The sequence below is a fragment of the Drosophila grimshawi genome, unplaced genomic scaffold, assembly GCF_018153295.1.
Source record: "Drosophila grimshawi isolate 15287-2541.00 unplaced genomic scaffold, ASM1815329v1 contig_44, whole genome shotgun sequence".
In the NCBI taxonomy this organism is placed as follows: Eukaryota; Metazoa; Arthropoda; class Insecta; order Diptera; family Drosophilidae; genus Drosophila; species Drosophila grimshawi.
The window spans coordinates 4,239,567-4,260,148 of NW_025063240.1; the positions used below are offsets into that span (position 1 = coordinate 4,239,567).

The window sequence follows — 20,582 nt, forward strand, 5'->3', positions numbered from 1 at the left end:
CAGATTATAATGTTAATAATACCAAACATCGATGTTTGGAGGTAAATAAAAGATCGATGCCTGAAATATTGTATTTGAGCATACATGAGAAACACATGTTTTGGAAAATTCTGATGGCGTTGCCAGACTTTAGCAAACCCGTAAAACAGCTGATTCATATGTTTTGTATGGTAAACTCGCACTTTACGATTGTGTTATTATTAACTGCAGTTAATAATGCTGGACAAAGTTAAGAATGTTATTGTTGTGCTCTCGGGCAAAGGTGGTGTGGGCAAATCAACAGTTAGCACACAGTTAGCGTTGGCATTGCGCGCAACGGGTCACAAGGTAAACCGACAAATTATAAATGTAACAAATGATTGCATATATTTCTTATTTCTAGGTGGGTCTGCTGGACATAGATCTATGTGGTCCCAGCGTACCATATTTGCTGGGTCTCGAGGGTCGTGACATATTCCAGTGCGACGATGGCTGGGTGCCCATTTATACGGATGAGAGCAAGACGCTGGCCGTGATGTCTATCGGGTTTCTGCTTAAGAATCGCACTGATCCTGTCATTTGGAGAGGGCCCAAGAAAACGATGATGATTAAGCAATTCCTCAGCGACGTTAAATGGGATGAGCTGGACTATCTAATCATTGACACACCGCCCGGAACATCCGATGAGCACATCACCGTTATGGAGTGCTTGCGCGAGGTGCCCTGCAATGGTGCAATTATTGTGACAACGCCACAAGGCGTCGCCTTGGATGATGTCCGCAAGGAGATCACATTTTGCAAAAAGACGGGAATCAAACTGCTGGGCATTGTGGAGAATATGAGCGGGTGAGTGATCGATCAGGTTGCAAATCTACTTGTTGCCTAAAACCTCATTTTTTGGCTATGATTAGAAATACATATATAACATCCGCGTGCCGGAAATGTTGTTTTCTTTTCGTCACAGCGACAATAGCGAAACTTGCTTATTTTGATTTAATGTCGGTCTGTTTTATAGCTTTGTTTGTCCGCATTGCACCGAATGCACTAACATATTCTCCTCGAATGGCGGCGCAGAGCTGGCGAATTTGGCACAGGTGCCACATTTGGGCACGCTGCCCATCGATCCGCGCGTAGGCGTTTTGGCTGGCAGCACCGCATCGGCCTTGGATGAGCTGCCCGATTCCAGCACGGCGCAGATCTTGCGCGGCATTGTCCAGCATTTGGATGCGTTGACGGCGGTGCCAGCGATAGCTTAAGCTTAACCTTAATTCGTAATGATTGAGATAAGACGCATTGTATTCAGTTGGTTTCGTTTATTCTTTATTGCTGTTAACCGAGAAAATTGTGGGCATGAGAGCCCTGATACTAAAAACTTTGGTATATTTGCATTCATTATGTTGTTATTTTTCTTGTGTATCCGTAAATATGTATGTATGAATGTAATTAAAATAGTAAAAATCGCTTAGAAGGAATGTGAAATCAGTGCGTTGTGTGTTTTCTTCTTTTGTTTTTTTTGTTTCTTTACAAAATTATTCAGTTGCCAAGCGCGTTTTGTTTTTTATTTCTTTAGGTGTGCATGTTTTCTTATATCTAAGAATATTTCTAATACGTTCGACTGATTTGTTAGTGTTTTGTTGCCTTAATTGCGTGTTGAATACTATGCTTTTAATGCGACTAAATATAAATTGTTTTACCTAATTGATGATGATTTTCTTTTACTCAGGTTGAAATCAAAAATTTGCCATATTATCACAATGCGTAACTTAATTAAAATATAATAAATATTGTTTTTTTTTGTTTTTTGTTTTTTTTTTTTCGTTAGTTGTTAGTTTTGATGAATTATATGCAAATTTGCAGATTCTTCTGGAGCATTGTTTTTAGGCGAGAGTTATTGATAAACTTTTACAAACAAAAATTAGCATAAAGTTTCAATACCTAATCTAATTATATCGATACAGTCGAACTCCCCTATAATGAACTTCTTGAACTTGACAATAAGGTACTCGTTTTACATTTAGTGCATTTTGATCTACTCATAGTGAATTTCCATAAGTGCATTTTTCTCTGTAATAAACAATATTTTTGCGGATAGAAATCGAGCTCTTATTTTTGAAAAACAGTTTGCACAGTTTTGTATTCATATTTGTGTAGCGAGAAAATAGTAAACAAATTAAAAATGTCGCAGCAAAATAGAATTGCTGTTGAATGAAGATCGACTGTCGATGTATGTGTAATGAAACATGAAATAGATCACTCCAATATGTGTCTTCCAGATGCTTCTGCATTCTTTTTCCCAAATAGGACTGCTCAAACATGGCCTGCGGGCAGATCGGAGGCATTTGTATGCTCGCTGATATTTGACTCCGAGCTCGGCACTGAGGAATATATCGGATTGGGCTTCTTCTTAGGGTAAAAACAATAAACAATAAGTCCTATGATTAGGACAACCAAAGTCACACTCGTAATGATGCCAGCCATCAGCCATATTATTTTCTGATTGGACGGATAAACTTCATCGATATGGTTCCCATTGGCGAAGCGATAATCGGCATCATTGACGTCGGAGTCGCGATGCCAGCTAGTTGATTCCGGCATCTGAACGCCAGGCGCAGAAGTGGCGACCGTCTTTCGATGACCCATGGGTGCAGATGTAGGGCTGATGCTGCTGCTGATGATGTTGATACTGCTGCTGCTGCTGCTGCTATCGATTTCCGTGTTATCCACGTCGGGTTGTGTATTATACTTTGTGCTGCCAGTGGATTCTGTTGGCACTTTAAGTTGTTCGGTCAGCAATTCGGATTCTTCCGAACTGGAACTGGAACTGGAAGTTGTTGAGCCTGTTGTGCTCTCCTCAAACTCAGCATCATCTTCAATGCTTGTGCTGCTGCTGCTGCTACCGATTTCCGTATTATCCACGTTGGGCAGTGTTGTATACTTTGTGCTGCCAGCGGTTTCTTTTGACTCTTTGGGTTGTTCGGTCGGCAATTCGGATTGTTCCGATCTTTCGTTGCTCTCATCCGGCTCGTTCAACAACTGGGAACTGAAAGTTGTTGAGCCTGTTGTGCTCTTCTCAAACTCAGCATCATCTTCAATGTTTGTCCTACTGCCGTTGCTGCTGCTCGGGATTCTTGTGCTTGTTGAGCTTATTGGCACAATTAGTGGATCGTCCAGTGGATGCTCAGCAACTGTTTTCTGTTCATTGCTGTTCAAAATTTCATCACCAACAGGCTCGATTTGTTCCTCCGGAATTGGCTCTACGAAATTTTCATTACTTTCGACTGAGATCTGAGCGCTTGTGGAGCTGCTTTGTAGAATGGCCCCTTCTGTGGTTACACTAGAAGCTGCTGTTGTTGTGGCTGTTGTGGTTGTTGCTGCTGCTGTTGTTGTTGTTGCTGCTGTTGTTGTTGTTGTTGTTGCTGCTGTTGTTGTTGTAGCAGCTGCTGTTGGTGCTGTGGTTTTTGTTGCTGTAGTTGATGCTGTTGTTGTATATGCAGCTGCTGTTGTTGCTGTGGTTTTTGTTACTGTGGTTGTTGCTGCTGTGGTTGTTGTTGCTGTGGTTGTTGATGTTGTGCTTGTTGTTGCTGCTGATGTGGTCGTTGTGTTTTTTATTTTTGTGCTTGTTGTTGCTGTTGTTGTTGATGCACTGGTCTTATCGCTGATATTGTTTATTGGAAGGTTCCAGATAGTTGCTGTCTCTGTGTCTGGGCAAATGGGACAGCATGTGCCAGGCAATTTAATGGCATTCTCGCATTGCGGTTTAATGCAGGCTGTGGTTTGGCATTGATTATGACCATCCTTGCAGATGCACTCCTCGCAACCATCGCCCTGTGTCCAGCTCTCACCATTCGACTTCGACTGATTGTTGAACGTCAGACAGTTGCTGGGTGGAGCCCAATCGCTCCGATTGCACATATACAAGCAGGGGCGTTGGCAACTGTTGCATTTGGTGCAGCTATCTAGCCAAAAGATTGTCCCAATACCCTTAGAACAGGTCGGCTCCTTGCCGCACACGTATTTGGGGCAACAACTACCCGGCTTCTTGTCGTCGCCTGGGCTCACTTCGAGCAGCACTTGACCCATCTTGCAATGGGGCTTTTCGGGGCATTCGTTGCAGCTGCAAGTGTTCGAGCCACAGCACAGCTTCTGGGGATCAATGTCGCTGGTTCCCATACCACGTTCATCTCTGTTATTGTTGTACAGCGACGAGGATGGCACCTCTTCAAAATCGTCGGAGAATATGCTGCTGTCGTCGGGACACTCAGCTGGCTCCGCACACTTGAACGACTTGCATATGTCCACATATGGATCCCGATCTGTAATTAAAGAGGTTGCCAAAGATAAATTAGTTGCTTTCAACTGCATGTTGTCTATCATTGTCTTAGGTTAGTTACTATCCTTATATTGTTATCAAGTATGATTAGTGGGGCCTAGTTAAAAATGCTTGGTAAATGGTTTTAGACTCATCAAGTATTTAAATATCAATATATCAAATCAATATTTAAATAGAGTTTTGAACAAATTCTTTCATGTGAATTGGAAATTGTTTACTAAGTCCTTACCGAGTAAACTTTGGCCATACTTTGTATGATATGTATAAATAAATAAATTTATATTTATATATTTTATTTGTGTTATATCTTCTGCTATGCTGATTGTATTGAATATGACGCCGCATTATTCAATAGGGGGCTTAGGTAAATTTATAAAAATTGCAATTTGATTAGCAATAGATTGTGGAGTGGACGTTTGACGAGAGACCGGCAGAGACAGACAGAAGTATCAAGTGCCAGGGACAGCCCCTTAAATGTATATGTATATGTATAGTATATATAATTTTTGGATACAAAGTACAGAGAGGCACACTCTCGTTTATCGTTTATTTATTGTTATTGATTTTTGACATTTTATCATTGAATTAGTAAATGGGGGAGGTAGGGGGCGTCGCGGGGCCAATGCCAACGAGACCAAGAGAAATGTGAATGTCAGTCAAAAACAGCAAAAGAGAAACAATAAACAACAAAAAAAAATAAGTGACAAATATTTTGTCTTTGATTTTATTTTATTTTTTATTTTTTTGGCAAGAATTTCGATCGATCGATCGATCCGATAGCTCGATCTCTTTTCTTATTGAATCAATAATAGCCAATGTGCCATATCACGCTGTTACAATTGCTATTGTTATTATTATTATTATTAATATAAATAATATTATTCTTCTATTGTACGCCCTTTACAAAATGCGTCGCAATTGATAAGAAACTTTCCTAAATATTTTAGAGGCTATTGTTTATTATTTGAGTTGGTTTTTTGTTTGTTTGTTTTTTTTTTTTTTTATGAAAGCATAACTGAAATTGACGTCATATAACCGCATATAGGTGAAGCGCAACGCATTCAATTGAACATAATTTAAAATAGATATAAGTTACGCTATCAGAGAAGTCTGATCTACAGAGGAATACACACCCATATATATACACACAAACCACACACACACAGATACATCATTTATTACATGCGAACAGTCGTTGAAGGGCGCTCAACACCACAATAGTCACGACACTTTGCGTGATCTATGCGAGATCTAAGTGGAATTCTAGGGCAGATCTCTGATGATATGTGAGTAGGCGAAATCAATCATGCTCCCCAAGATCTGCAGAACGTATAAATTCATTCTGAAACGAATTGCGCTGGAAAAGCGCTGTACGAGTGCAATTTTTTGTGAACGCCTCAGCATTAAAAACTTTGTATGTGCTTTCTTTTTCTTTTTCATTATTTTTTATTTTATTGTATTTTTATTTTCATTTTGCTGTTTGCGGCTGGGTTTGTTGACCCGATTGGTCAGCAGAAAAATGGCAAGATACGCAGTTAAGGCAGTTAAAGTTAAATAAACGCAAACACACAGTCGACACGTCCAAAGGTCTGGCATTCAATGCAAATTAACTAGACACATATCCGTCTTCACAACTGGGTCGACTGCTCTCATTAGCGACTCCGATGCGGGAGGTGGCATCCGCGTTAACGAATCTGCGATATTTCGAATACCACAAGTGCTAATTACGTCACTTTGTATACCCTGTCACAGATAAAAGGAGGGGGTCATAAACTACTGCAAATAATGAAATTGCCAAACAAATAAAAATATGCAATTTATAGAGCTGAGTAGCATAAATCGACTTGGAGCTATTAAAGTAGTGACAAGTGACATGTTATAATTAATTGAGAATCTCAGATTACATTAGTCATTATATAATAAACCTAAAATCTATTTGGCAGGGTATCTGCTTGCGAGGCATACTCTCGTTTCAGAGAGCTTTCTTATTTTTTTGTTAAGCAATACACACTCATATACACATCAGACTACATTAAGCAAACATTTCATATTTCGTTTTTTTTTTTGGTTTCGCTTTTTTTTTTTGTTTTTTTGATTGATCTACAGTCGAAGGTTGCATGCAAAAGTGCAATCCGTTTTCGAGTCTGTTTTCCAGTTTCTAAATGAAATAAGCCAAAAGCGACGTAAACTTCTAGCGTCATCGGCATTTTAAAACAAAATAAATAAATTTTAGTACAATTAGCTGGCTGAATTGTTGACACGCTGCTGCTCTGTCAGCGGCTCATTGCCTGACATGCAAAGTTACTTAAAAGCAGCAAAAGCACAGCAAAAGCAAAAACAAAAACAACACAACTAAAACTGAATACTTAAAACAAGAAGAGGAGGTCGCCGTCGTATCTTAACTACAACATTGTGGTGCGCTGAGGTCGAGAGCAGACACGGGTTGATGTAGCCGTTACAGCCTGTGGTTGACAACAACAACAAAACACAAACAACCAAAACAACAACACAAACAACAACAACAACAGCAACTAACAGCCTGATGGAGTAATTGAAGTTTCAGTCTACAGTTTGCCAACTTTAAAGTCTCACAGCTCAAATATACACTCACTCACCTCAATGCCTAAATGATGCTAGGGTTGTCAAAATATTTTATTTTCCTCACACACACACACACACACATACAAGCGTCAATCACGTTCCGTAAATTTGCTCATAATTATCGTATATTATAATTTGTTTGGGCTTTGTGTCTATTGTGTTCAAATGGCAATTTGCTTGACTTGAAAATCGTTGGTTTGATTTACCACTAATTGAATGTAATAGGTACATTTTGTTTTGGTAGCTGCTGTTGTTTGAAACTACATAATTGAAAACTTTTGATGGCCCACATCGATTCCATGAATTACTGAGCAACGCCAGCATTTCTAGTTCATGAGCAATGAAGTAAACAGACAACAGCTATGGAACAAGCCATATCCTTGGATAATTCCCCCACAAGCTATCTCCTTCTTTGCGCAGTTTGTTTATTCGTTTAAATTGAGATGCGTATTAAATATACGCAAATTGTGTTTATTTGAATTGAAACTGTGTGAATGGAATCGACGAGTGATTGTTGCTAATAATATTCAAGTTCAAGGTGTAATTTTGTATTTTTGACGTTGTGTGTTGCGTTAACCATTAAATTGAATGCGCTTGAAGCGAGATGTATCTCATAGCCTTTCTGCTGTTGCGCAACATGTGTTAGACCAATGTTTGTAATAAGTTTATTTATTACATTTTTCAATCGAAAAAAATCTACGGTGAAAAGTGATAGAAATTTATTAACTTCTGCTGTGCCGAAAAAGTAGCAACGGTTCTTCATTTGTAATTCTTGGAATTCTCTTGATTTTACAAAAAATGATCTTGATTGAAAAATGATTTTGCAAGGTTCTGCTACATATGTGCATATATCAAGTCAGAAATGTGTGGCCTTTGTTTTCAGCAAAGAAATAAATTTGAATAGCAGTCGTCTTCTAACCGGACATTCTCGACAAGAACACGTTGCGTATATAGTAAATTCAATTGTCACTCAGCATTTGATTCGCAATAATTGTGAAACATTTTTATGTTTATTTTTATAAGCAGAGCTCATTTTACTAGGAATTGTAAGAAAACAAACACTGGGAAAGTTTCTTATAGCTGAAGACTCTTCGATCAAGCCGACTTATGCCTGCTATTTGTTTACTTAAAATGTTAAAACTTTCGCCACACTTATTTACTAATGATATGGCAGGCAAGCAAACTGATTACAAAATCCCCCGCAATAAGCAGTCATCGTACGCACACACTCACAATCAGACATTCAGATATACATATATTTATGGGTATGTTGTATGTGTCTGTGTGTGTGTGTGTATGTGATTGATCAATCATAGTTACACACCGCACACGCAGCGTCAAGGTGGCAATGGGAATGATTCTGTTCCGCCTGGCGACCAATTAGTAGTTCGTACCCCCCGATGATATTCCGTATTTATTGTCCTTGACCATTAAAGCATTGTGAGTTGAGCTCTTTTTTTTAATACTTTTTCTATCTGAACCACTCGATTCATACACATTCGTCAGATAGGTGTGTGTCTGGGTGTGTGAGTACGTGTATTTAAGGTTTATTGCGTAAATAAAACATATTTTTCAAGCGTTCAGTCGACAGTTGTATTTAAGCTTATCTTAATTATAGATCAATTATAATATACAAAAGTACATACTTATATAATCGTATAATGGTACGACTAGTAGCCAAAAAAGAATTTTGCGTTATTAATTATGCGTCAAAACAAACGTTGCTACCTTTTTGAGAGAATACCGCACAAGATTCTGAATAACGGCGCACTGTGGTCCAAAAGGTTTGGTTTGCGTTGCCACAAAGCGCAATGGGAACAGAAAAACACGAATTGGTGATCTCAGAGACTTTAAGAGCTAGCGACTAGCTGGAGATAAAGTACTTTGAATAAGTTTATTTCATTTTTCTGATAACTGTCCCGTTAAAAAAGGCAAAGCCTTTCAATTGTTCTGTAATATACCCAGACATATTAATGATCAACTGATAAGAAGCACAGAATTTGTTAACAAAACTACTATCAGACAGCTACCATGTTTTTAAGACCTGGTATCGCCCAGACGAGCTCTCTCGAATGGGTATTCTTGTTCAGAAAAAATGTGAAATAATCTTAAAGAATTGTTGCTTATATTGAAACTTCTTTTAATGTTTAGAAGTCATTAAAATTTATTGCGTTAATTTTTTAATTATTTGTACGGAAAGAGGGCAGAACAATAATTCAGGCATATTGAATATCAATGAGCAATAATTTTTGCAACGAAATACGTTCTACAAGGCCCACTGTGCACACCGTCTCCGATTGCTTTTTGCTATTTTGTATGCCGGTGTTGTGCTCTGAACTTTGGACTGGTAATGTTTAGTTATATTTTGCTCAAATTGCACAATTACAATTAAATTATGAGGCAAAGCGGCGCAAAGCGTCTGATTAATGCCCGTAAATGTGATATATGATCATGCGAACAGATGCGCAATTTTATTATTTAGAGTATCTGTTTATACTGTACTTATTTAGTGGGTGTGGGCTCTGTGTGTATATTGCATTCGTATTATTTTAATGGGCCACTGGGATTAAGCGTATTTCGCATCTTTAGCCAATTTCATGGCAGATGTGACTCTGTCTATACTATATCAAGCTGCAAATATTTATATATATATATATATATATTTTTATATATGTATAAATATATATAAATATATTTATATGTGTGCAAGTATATTTGTAAATACGTATGGAGGCGACCCATTAAAATGCTCTGTTCTGTGCATACTTTTGCCGAGATTATGGTCTAGATTGTCCAGCGGCCAGTGACCTCAATTCTTGATGGCCAACTTAATGTTCGAGCTGACCGAATGATAGGCTAACTTCCCCAACAAGTTATTGATACAGTTGCACACACACAAACACTCATACATTCATATGCGATGATTCATGAGTGTGGGCGAATTTACGCGCGGCCCTTTCAATGAATTAAAATATATATAGCCGGATGGCTTAAGCAAGGCTATTACAAATGAAAATCAAACAAAATGTGAACTCACTCATAAATTCTATTCAAATGTGTTACAGAGCATTTGCTGGTTTTGCACATCAATCTCTTTCACTATTCACAATTATAAATTATGCGTATTTAGTTGCGTCGAGCTGCTGTCTGTTACTGCCTCATCACACATTAGTTGTGTTAATAGTTTGTCACTTCAACAATTAATTAAATCACACCGAAAAAGATTAAAGAACATTTTGCTCGACTTAATAGCGGACATAAATGATTTATGTATATCAGACATGAACATATTGCCATATATGCACATATACAAGATTATGTATACATATGTACACATATACATACGTATCTGGCATGTGCTGGCTCAGCTTTATAAACGATTCATTTCATTGTGCCAACTGTAAGAGATACATATATATATATGTATGTGCAAATGTAAGTGTAATCAATGCCAATAATCAAGCGTAACCAATTCAAGTTTATTATACCCTGTAAACATACAAAATGGACATAAATGTGCTCGTTCAATTGTGTAAACGTGTCTAACAGCAGATAAGTGGATAAGTCACGACCGTTCGTAATCAATCTCTGGCGTTTACAGCTCGAAAAGTGTACTTAACTTTAGGCAAATGTTTAATCATCTGCATATGGGTAAATAATCCAACAGTTCTAGTCAGAAATCAGCTGCTGTACATGTACTTTTACATGACTTTGTTAGACCCCCAAGATATAGCATGCCATTTCCTAGTCTCTAATCGCGCATTTGTACTTGCTGTGCCATTTTATTTCCGATAATACATTTTTAGTAATTTCGTCATATTTTCCATGAAAGAGTTGTTGTTGTTGTTGTTGGTTGTCCACCTTCGCAGATGTTTCAGCGCAACAGGCATTAAAAAAAAAAAAACAAAAATGTGCTCTAGACCGATTCAATTAACTGAGACAGACGCCTGAATACTTGATCGAAATATGTCTGGCAATGACGCATTCGTGAATAATTATGTGCTGCTCTCTATTGTGGCTAAAAAAAAGGTCAAATGACTAATGAAGTTTGGAATGCGCTTCTTCGCTGCGGCGATAAGATATTTTGTTTTGATAAACGCAAAAGCACCGGGCTAAGAATTTGTTACTTAACTGCATATATTGCCTAGATTAGAAAGCTAAAACTGAATAAGGCGTACACTTGCAGTAAGCACAAATAAACCACTTTAGTTAAGAGATGACGTAGTGCTTGGCCGATAATTGTGTTTGGGACCGCACAATATTCGTAACACTTAAAATTGTGAAGAGTAATACTAATGGCAATCAAGTGGAACTCAAGCCCCTTGCTTTCTTTTACTAAAAATAGCCACAGTTAGGAATATAAATAAATATATATATATATATACCAGGGCTTAAGTAGTCAAATACACATATATGCACATTGTTTTTACGATCAGTCTTCTTATATTCAGTAATAAATTTGAAAACAAATCGAAGCATAACTTGCTTGTGTATTACATATACTAAATGGCTCTTGGCAACTTAATCTCAGTTCAAATGAAATTTTTACGACATGTGTTTGTTTTATTTGCTTTTAATTTATTAAAAGCTGACGCAAAACCTTCTTTTAAAATCTATGAATGTCGGCTTTGATTGTTTTATTTCTAGACCGGACATGGTGTCTAACATAATACGTCGATACGAAGAATTGCAATAATAAAAAAAAAAACAAATTTTCAACTACAATTCAAAGGTAGCCTTGAAGATTCACTTTTAAAAAAATTAACAACATAATATACAGATAGTTAACACATTTCTTATAACTGAAGGCAATGGCACAAGCTACGTCAAGGGAGTTGAGTTATTAGTGCGAGTGAGCAATATGGGATGCTCCTCAAATGATTCATTATTCCAAAATTAGAATTGGAAATTCGCGTGAGGACGCATTGGTGCTCAGTCTGGCTCTAGTTATATATGTATATGTCATAAGTATACGGAAATACAATTTTGCAATACAATGCATATCATATCTTATCAAAAAATGCAACAGCTTGACAGATTAATAACATAATTTTGCTATAGGCAAGATAAGGCCTGAATCTGGCTCACATAGTCCACACACACACACACACACACACACACACACACACACACACACACACACACACACAATGACTCACAAAGTGCGAATAGAGACAACTGCATGTGACCAAATATATATTTTAGTATTTTTTGTACAATTGTTAAAGTCGCAATATTAAAACTGTTGGCCTTATAAGGAGATCTGGTGCTGCTGCTGATATGAAGATGCCGCTTAGCTGTTTATTTACAACGCCAACCCGAAATTTTATTATTGTGGAATGTTGTTTAGAGACATATTATCTTAATTATCTTAAGCGACTAACAAAGTCACGGGTATCAGGTGGTAGGTTGGCTGGCTGATTTGCTGCTTGGCTGTTGTTGTTATTGTTTTTGTTGCTTTGTTTGGCGTTACGGCAAATAGTTGGAATTTTTTGCCACAAATATTTAGTTTATAAATTCCAGTACACACACAAGCAGATGTACCTGCACACACACTTCGGGTAGGCAACGACAATTCTACGTACATTGAAATTCATATATACACATACACATATTGTATTCAGCAGTTCTATTAACGGCTAATTGAATTTGTTTCACTTTCCAGCTCGATGCTGGAAATTGAATTTGAAAATGAAAATAGGTATTTTTGATTTTAGCTTTTCCCATTTTGTCAGATTGGCAGCTTTGATGGCCAATTTATTGAATGCATTGAAAGAGCCATCTGCTTAATCTATTATATTTTTGAATAGAGTTTGGAACAATGAATGCCCAAAGCTCATTAACCACTAAGTTATGAGTTAAGGCTTATAAGCCTTATAGAAATATTTGACAGATCGTGGAATTGAATGGGAAATAGAAAGAAAAAATAAAATACAATCAGCCATTAAATTGTGCATCTGTCATATTTATTTTTGCAGAAAGTAGTCTCAAATATGGCTATTTTTTTGCACAAAAAGTGCCACACATATACATATGCAAAAATATGTACGTGTATATAAATAAATGTTTACAAATTTTATAATAATGGGTGAAATGATGTGTGTGGGTTCAACTTTGCTCGACTTTGTTTGATCTGATTTTTTGCAAGACCTTTCGCTTTTGGTTATGAGCATTTCGAATGCGATCGGCTTGCGTTGTTTGCTGTCTGATTTATGAGTCTGGTAAAAACTAAATTTAACTCGCTCAGCCGTCACTTTTACCAGGTTTGCCCCTCTTTTTCGACTTTTCGTCTGTTGGCTAATTGTGGCACATTATGACCTTGTTAGAGCTGACGAAAAAACAAAAAAAAACGAAAACAAATTGATTCGCTTGAGTCAGCCACATTAACTTTGACATTAACTTGTGCCCTATGTAAAGTGTCAACTCCGCAGCTCAGTTGAAGTTGGAGCCTAAACCCGTCCTATGTACTAGTTTTACACCACCTAAATGAAAGTTTTTGGTGGTGGATTATGCAAATGGCTTTCCTTTTTCGTTGGCCTTGGCATATCCCGAGTGCTTGCCTTCTGTGACCCGCTCTATATTGATTGTTTTAGTTTTTGTTTTTTGTTGTTTTTTTGTTTTGGTGTCGCATAAAAATATATTAGTGGACTGTTACGGACTCCTTGGTGACTGCTTCATTTGCGGAAGTCATTTGGTGCCTTTATCATTTATTGATTTTAGCATGGGTTGAGGTGAAAGCCACTGTATACTTAGTTGCCTTCTGTTTGCGTTCGTTATTCACAGTTTCTTGTGAACGATTTCAATTTGTTTCAGCCTATTTTTAAAGGTTGATTTGGTTATTGGACGTAGGCGAAAAGGCAAGAGAGGAAATGTATTTCAATTATAAAATTGTTATCGAATCTGCTGTTAAAATAATATTTTAGTTTTAAATTGAACTATTTCATTTTGGCTTTGCTTTATTGTATTAATTTTTATAAAGTTCCGAATTTCTTTACAATTATATTACCAAAATTGTGATTAAAGCATCTGCGCGAGTAATAATACATTGTGTATTGTCTGCTTAGTGGTAATATTTTTAATAATCAGAACTTCTATCCAATAATATTTACAATATCAATTGATTGAATAGCAATATTTTTTACTTTCCTAAATAAAGTATTCCCTTTTGGCTTTGCGTAATTAGTTTAATTTTTACAAAATTCATAAACATTATACTGTTAATATAACATTTTAATTGATGCTGCTGCTAAAATAATATTGAATATTTACAAATTTCCCAATTTCTTTTGCTTATTAATAATGTTTTGTTTTGCTACAGTACTTAAGCGTTTCGCAGTTTACAAAATTGTGCTTAATTGTTTGCTTTTATTGTATAAACAAATATTTTTCAATGCTCATTATTTAAATTGCTCAATTAATGAGCACTCGGCTTTCAATCGGCTATATATCTGTTTGGGATCGCTGCTTGATTAGCTGTAAAAGTAATTGGGTTAATTCAGCGGCAGCAACTCAATGGCAAGCCATACGTAACAGGTACAACCTACCCCACAGCCCAAACCCAAAAAACCTGCTGTTCAATTGAAATATCTCTCAAGGGCAACTCTCGCTTGAAGTACACATAAACAAATTTTATCATGTTGGGGGGCATGCCCAGCGAACTCAAACAAACAAAAACAATCGAAATTCAAATATATAAAATGAAAATAAACCCACGCACGCTATCTAAATTATCAATGAAATTGTTTCAAAAAGCCACAAAAACCACAACAGCAAAAATATACACAAAACAAAAAAAAAAAAAAAAAAAAAAACAACGAAAAAAAAACCGAAAAAAGAATCAATAACAAAAACATGTGTTTGTAGAGGAAAACAAAACCAAAATATAAACAAAAACAAACGCAATGACAGCAACATTGTGTGGCAGTGTATAATATAATAGTTCGATCTCTATGGCTATATATAGAGAGCCACCTATTCAATAAACGATTTTTGGTATTTCGTGTAGTTCTTGACGTCATGGCTGGGCAGATTGTGTTTGTGACGTCGTTTTGCATATTTAGGTTCTTGGTCTTTTTTTTTGTGGGAATCTCGAGAGTCTCGAGTGCGTAATAAGGTCGCAAATAAATCTATTGGCAGATTGCTCTGGGCGCTATAAAAGCCATAAACAAAACAAAAATGAAATGCTCAAAAAAAAAGAAATAAATAAAAAGAGCAGGCAGTATCAGAGATCATTAAGCATTGGATGAGTCAGTTGATGTGTTTATAAATGAGTTAATTTCTGGACAGAAATGCTGATTTTATTGCCAATTTGGTTGACAAACAAAACACTTGTTATATATTTTTCATATGCTGCAAAAATTTCATCCAATAATTCTCGGACTCACCTGACAATGCGCTCGTCCCATTCTGTGTCGTCGAAAGCAGCAAAAGTGCTACACAAAAAATAGAAAGACCCAAGTGTGCCATTGTTATATATATATATATATATATAAATATATACGGACATATATATAGGGATATATGTATATATATGCGACGTAGTCTCAGTTGTGTAAATTACAAATTGATGATGAGATCCTGAAAGTGTGTAGCTGCAACAGAAAACAAAAATGAGAAAAATATATAAAACAAAATTAGCAAATGTCAGTTGAATTTCAATTTTCATTCGTCAGAGGCGGTTAACTTAAGCGAGGGGGCGGGGCAAGAAAGTGGGTTTACCAGACAGTCCAGTTATGTGTAGTTTGTGGGGCAATTTCTTGCACCACACATAAAGTGTTTTTGTTTTTGTTTTTTATTGCGTCGTAGTAAGGTAAGTGTGTCTGCAAGGTTTTGCTTAAATACCCTGCAACTTTCAGCAATACTGTGTAGGAACCGCTCGACAAACTAATATAAAGAAAAACACAGGATATTGATAACTAACGAACTATTTGCCTTTCTAAAACATTTCTGTAATAATATTGAAAAGAAAATAGTTAACTAAATTACTAAAAATACTTTTTAAATCTGTTGAATTCGTTCCATTTAATGCCTTAGCCTACTCTTGCTTCTAAAATAGATACATTTCTTGCATATACAAAACAATAGTTAAGTCTGGGAAAACCTTAAAAATATACTTCAAATATAATGCACAAATTATGAAATATATATTAAAAGATGGGAAGCCGAAAATTAAAATGAATAACAACAGAAATGATGGTCTTGAAATTGCGCAAAAGGGAAAAATAAAATTGCAATAGAAATCAAAATGAATTATTCAAATTAGCATGTTACTTAATTGTTTTTACAGGGTATTTGATGGCATTGCATTACTGTAGTTGTTGTAGTTATTTGTTAGGTGTTTGGTTTCGGTTTCGGTGTTTTGGTATCCGTGTATTGGTTGGCAACTGTGTTGGTGCTGCCAGCATTGGGTACTGTCGGACTTATCAAGCCAATCAGTTTGGCATATGTTATAGCACCATGATAATGTTATCTTTTTTGTCGAATCGACATATAATACAAAATTATGAACAGACACACGAAGAACACACACACACACACACATATATACACACACTCTCACACACACACATATATATACACACACTCACACACACACACAGAAAAGAGGGAAGAGTAATGGATCTTGAGTGCACGTCGAAGTTTCAAATACACTCGAAGAAAGGAGTTCCCCTCTTTCGAGGAAACTTCTACCGAATTCATGTGAAAAAGATAGAGACAATAATTTTGTATTTATGATTGAAATTATTTGTGGAATGTATTTTTTGGCTATCACGCATACGAATGCATTCCACTTACAATTGAGAAGCGTTGATAAATAAACAAAGTTATTTATTGCAATTTGTTTTGAAATGAACTATTTGTTTGCACTAAAACAGCTTTCAGCAGATTGTTATTATTAAAAACTTTTAGTTGCGTTCAAAATGCCCAGACATTTTTTCTTAATTTTTTTTTTTAAATGAATTCTGGCCAAGTTGTTTCAGTTGAGCTTTCAGCTAGCACTTATATAAAAAAGACCTGCGCAGCAAAATAAAAATGCGACAACAACAACAATAATAATTTTGCAATCAGAGGCAGAGCTGAAAAAAAATGCCGGTCATTGGCAATTTTTTGTAAGTTTTCAACCAACCAACAAACAAAAGAAACTGGAGGAGAAAGACATACAACGGCAGAGGGGCGAAAGAGGGGAAGAGGTGAGAGAGGCTAGAAAAGGCAGCAGATGAAATGACTTCTTGGACGTTTGTATCTTAGTCTTAGTCATAGGCGGTAAACAAATAATAAAAACACACAAGAGAAAGAAAAATGAATGAAAAAATGGCTCCAAATTCCGCAAAACGTCAATTAAACAGTTTGGGTAACAGCATGCAGATTTAGGTAGCAAATAAAGATATATAAATATATTTATGATTTTAACTGTACTTAGCAAATTGCAATGTGAAATTGGGGCAATTCAGTTGATCGGCTGAGTTTTGTTTACCTTTTTTGTTAAATGTGTTTGTTGATTTGCAGTTCGTTTGAAATTATACAAAATTAAAACACATTGTCAATGCATTTATGTTTGTCCATTTTAATGGCAAGAATTTACGGCACTCTATTTCTTTTTAATGCTTTATTTATTTAGCGTTCAATGATAAGCAGAAATAGTTTAATATATTTTTAAATTGTTGCTTTGGTTTTATTAGCAGCGCGCAAATTTTTTGTTTTTTTCTTCTGTCGTTTCTTTCTTATTTTTACTCCGCACACACGACCGTTTCCTTTGCTGGTCAAAGTAGAACTGTTCAGCGCAACAGTAAGCAGTGACTGCAAGAAGAGAGCGCGAGCGAAGAGAGAGATTGAATGCGAGAGAGAGAGAGAGAGAGAGTCTGAGAGTGGTCGCGATCGCTTCGATTTTTTTTTTGGTTTGTTTACAATTATTTTGGGTGGTAAATAAATGTTAACAAATGCGCAGTTGTGCCCATTTCGCTGCGATTAAATTATTTGTTTTGCAAATAATAATGTATTTGCTGCGTATACGCGATATTCATTATTTTTTTTCCTTATTTAATTTTACATACAGCTGCTACAGTGGACAGATTGATGTGTTTTTGCCCTAGTGGCAACGCTACGACCGCTGCTCGCGGGCTTTGCTTGTGCTCAGCAGCCCTGGTCTAGTGCTGTTTAACACATTTGTTTATTCGTATTGCCAGACTGCTGCAAGAAGTACTCCCTTGCTTGCACAAGGGCCAGCCAGGTACTTAATCCAGCGATGTGGCAATTGTGTGATTTTTGGTTTTAGTTTTTGCTACAATTTGCTTTTCAAAAATTACAGTATCTATTATTTAAAATATTTCAAACTGATTTTTGTAATAGTTGTTGTGAATTTTTAGGCGCTGTTGCAGCTGTTATCATACAGAATTGCCATATTTAGTTTTGTAGTGCTTATCGATAGCAATGCCGATAAGTCGACAAGTAGTCGATAAGCGATTCGCATCGGATTGTTTGTCTCTCTCTCTCTCTCTCTCTCTTTCGCTCTTGTGAAATTTTGCGCAGCCATTTGCATGGGTTGAACCGTCTGAATGTCAATTAGCATGTGCTGCCTGCTCATTAACAGTTGCATTGTTACTGTTTTTGCTCTGGTGTTTCTTCTTCAGTTTGCAGTTCCCCTCGCGTGGCAAACACCAGCTAAAGTAAGTAATACATACGTATTTGTGTGTGTGCCCTCTACTTTCCTCAAAGGCAAAAATGCCGCCGCACACACACACACAGGCACGCACACATTTTCGGCAGGCTGCAACCCGTAAATGGTCAACATGCTTTTGGCGGCTTAAATCGCTTGGCCGTCCCCATTTTTGGGGGGCAGCGTTAAATTTTAATTGTGCCTTTCGGGGCGTTGTCGTCGCCCTGCTACAAACGCAACATCCTTCGAACCGAAATAAAGATCTTGGCGGCTAACGCAGCTCATCCTCACTGCAACTGCAACTGCAACTGGGATTCGGATTGGGGACTTGGTACTCGGAACGTGGAACGTGGAGACTGTAGCCTGCCAGCCAAAAGTTGTTTCATGCCAAAAAGGTGTAAGAGGCCAAATAGTATTTGGTTGTTTATGTTGTTACATGCCACGTTGTTGTTGTTGTTGTTGCTGTTGCTGTTGTTGTGTCTTTTGCACCACAAAAATGCTCGCTGGAATTTTACAGTACAGTCAAACAACTTTATTGTAAACTTTGACTCCGGGCAAAACAACAACATAAAGCTAGCTTGGCATAAAATCTTATTTGCTTTTTATTTTTATTATTATTAACTCGATGTATGTTAAAAATGTGTATCTTTTAATGGGCTTCTTTAGATATTGTAAGACACTTTCAGTTACATATTGAAAGTGAAGAAAACTATATAAAACTCTATTTACAGATAAAAAAGCTGACTTGGATCTTAGAGAGTACATAAGAGATCATATATAAGATTAATATATAATAAGAAAATACTTAGACAGAACAGAAATTTCGGAACAGATGCCAAACAATATATATAACTTAAGATAATGCATATTAAAAACAAAGTCAATCCATCAAATAAATATTTTATTCGAAATGTATTAGAGTATTTAAAGAAAAAACGTATTTCATTTATTAAAAGAGGTCTGCAAACCATAAACCATATTTGTACAAGCTTTTTAAATATGTGGCATGTGGCATCATATTCAGGTTGCACTGTATTGGCCAGCACCTGATGTCAACTGTTTTTTTGCTTAGCTGCTTCAGCTGCTGTTGCAGTATCGACAACATCATTCCCATCTGCCTGCTGCATCATCATCCTCTGCATGTATATTTTTTTTGGTTTATTTGATTTTCGTTTTTTTTTTTTTGTGGCTGCTTTGTTGCTGTTAATAGCTGCTGCGGGCCAAATCAATTCCAGGCAGGTTGTAAGCCCGTCGTCTTTGGCTATTTTATTGGTTTGACAATAAAAGTGAGCCAAGTGTTTTGCCTTCAAACTGCGTGCTCTATGGTTGCATACAACAATACATATATATATATATATATGTGTGTCTGTATGTACAACAGCATACCGCACATTATAATTATAATCCATTTTATTTCTTGGCTTTGCTGTGGCAATTCCATCGATCATGCAACACACTCCATACTCCACACACACAGCGCCAAAGCCACATGGGTCACGTGTGTGCGCTGACCTCTGCCTCTGCCAAAGCAGCAGCAACAATAGCAACAACGACAACAACAACAACAGCAGCAGCAGCAGCATTTAATGTTTAAGTTTGCTGCATTGTACGTCAGTCACTTGTGCAACTGTTGTTGTTGTTATTATTGTTGTCGTCTTGACTGCACGCCAAGATGCCAAATATCTAATACGCTTCCACCAAAATGATCAAATTCATGGAATTCGCATAAAGCAGCGACCAGGTCGCAGCCTCTCCTCTACCCTCTACCCTCGACTCTCTTCTCCGCTGCTATTCATCTAGCTTCTCTTTATCCGAGTTGTGCTCCACCCATTTGCATCTGCTGACTCGCTGCGTAAAGCAAACAAAAACCAGCGACAGGTGAATCGGCCGCCCGTCGATTTGCCCCATACGGTCAGGCTGAGGCTGAGGCTGTGGCAGAGGCTGCGGCAGAGACTAGGGGCATGGTAGAGTTGCGGGCAGCATTGCGCATCTCTCCCGACTCGGCTGTGTCTTCTTTGG

The 20,582-nt window shown here is 37.0% G+C and overlaps 2 protein-coding genes across 2 annotated transcripts; one reads left to right on the top strand and one right to left on the bottom strand.

Moving 5' to 3' along the window:
* Positions 1–129: 129 nt before the first annotated feature.
* Positions 130–1,371, top strand: LOC6557614 (cytosolic Fe-S cluster assembly factor NUBP2 homolog). The gene is made up of 3 exons (XM_001985257.2): positions 130–327; positions 383–825; positions 995–1,371. Exons 1-3 carry the CDS (start codon positions 217–219, stop codon positions 1,233–1,235), a joined length of 795 nt encoding a protein of 264 aa, XP_001985293.1. The 5' UTR covers positions 130–216; the 3' UTR covers positions 1,236–1,371.
* On the bottom strand, positions 1,278–17,683 carry LOC6557619 (mucin-5AC). The gene is made up of 3 exons (XM_001985256.2): positions 17,385–17,683; positions 15,295–15,501; positions 1,278–4,292 (listed from the first exon to the last, which is right to left on the bottom strand). The coding sequence occupies exons 2-3, from the start codon at positions 15,374–15,376 to the stop codon at positions 2,287–2,289; spliced, it is 2,088 nt and encodes a 695-aa protein (XP_001985292.1). The 5' UTR covers positions 15,377–15,501; positions 17,385–17,683; the 3' UTR covers positions 1,278–2,286.
* Positions 17,684–20,582: the final 2,899 nt, after the last annotated feature.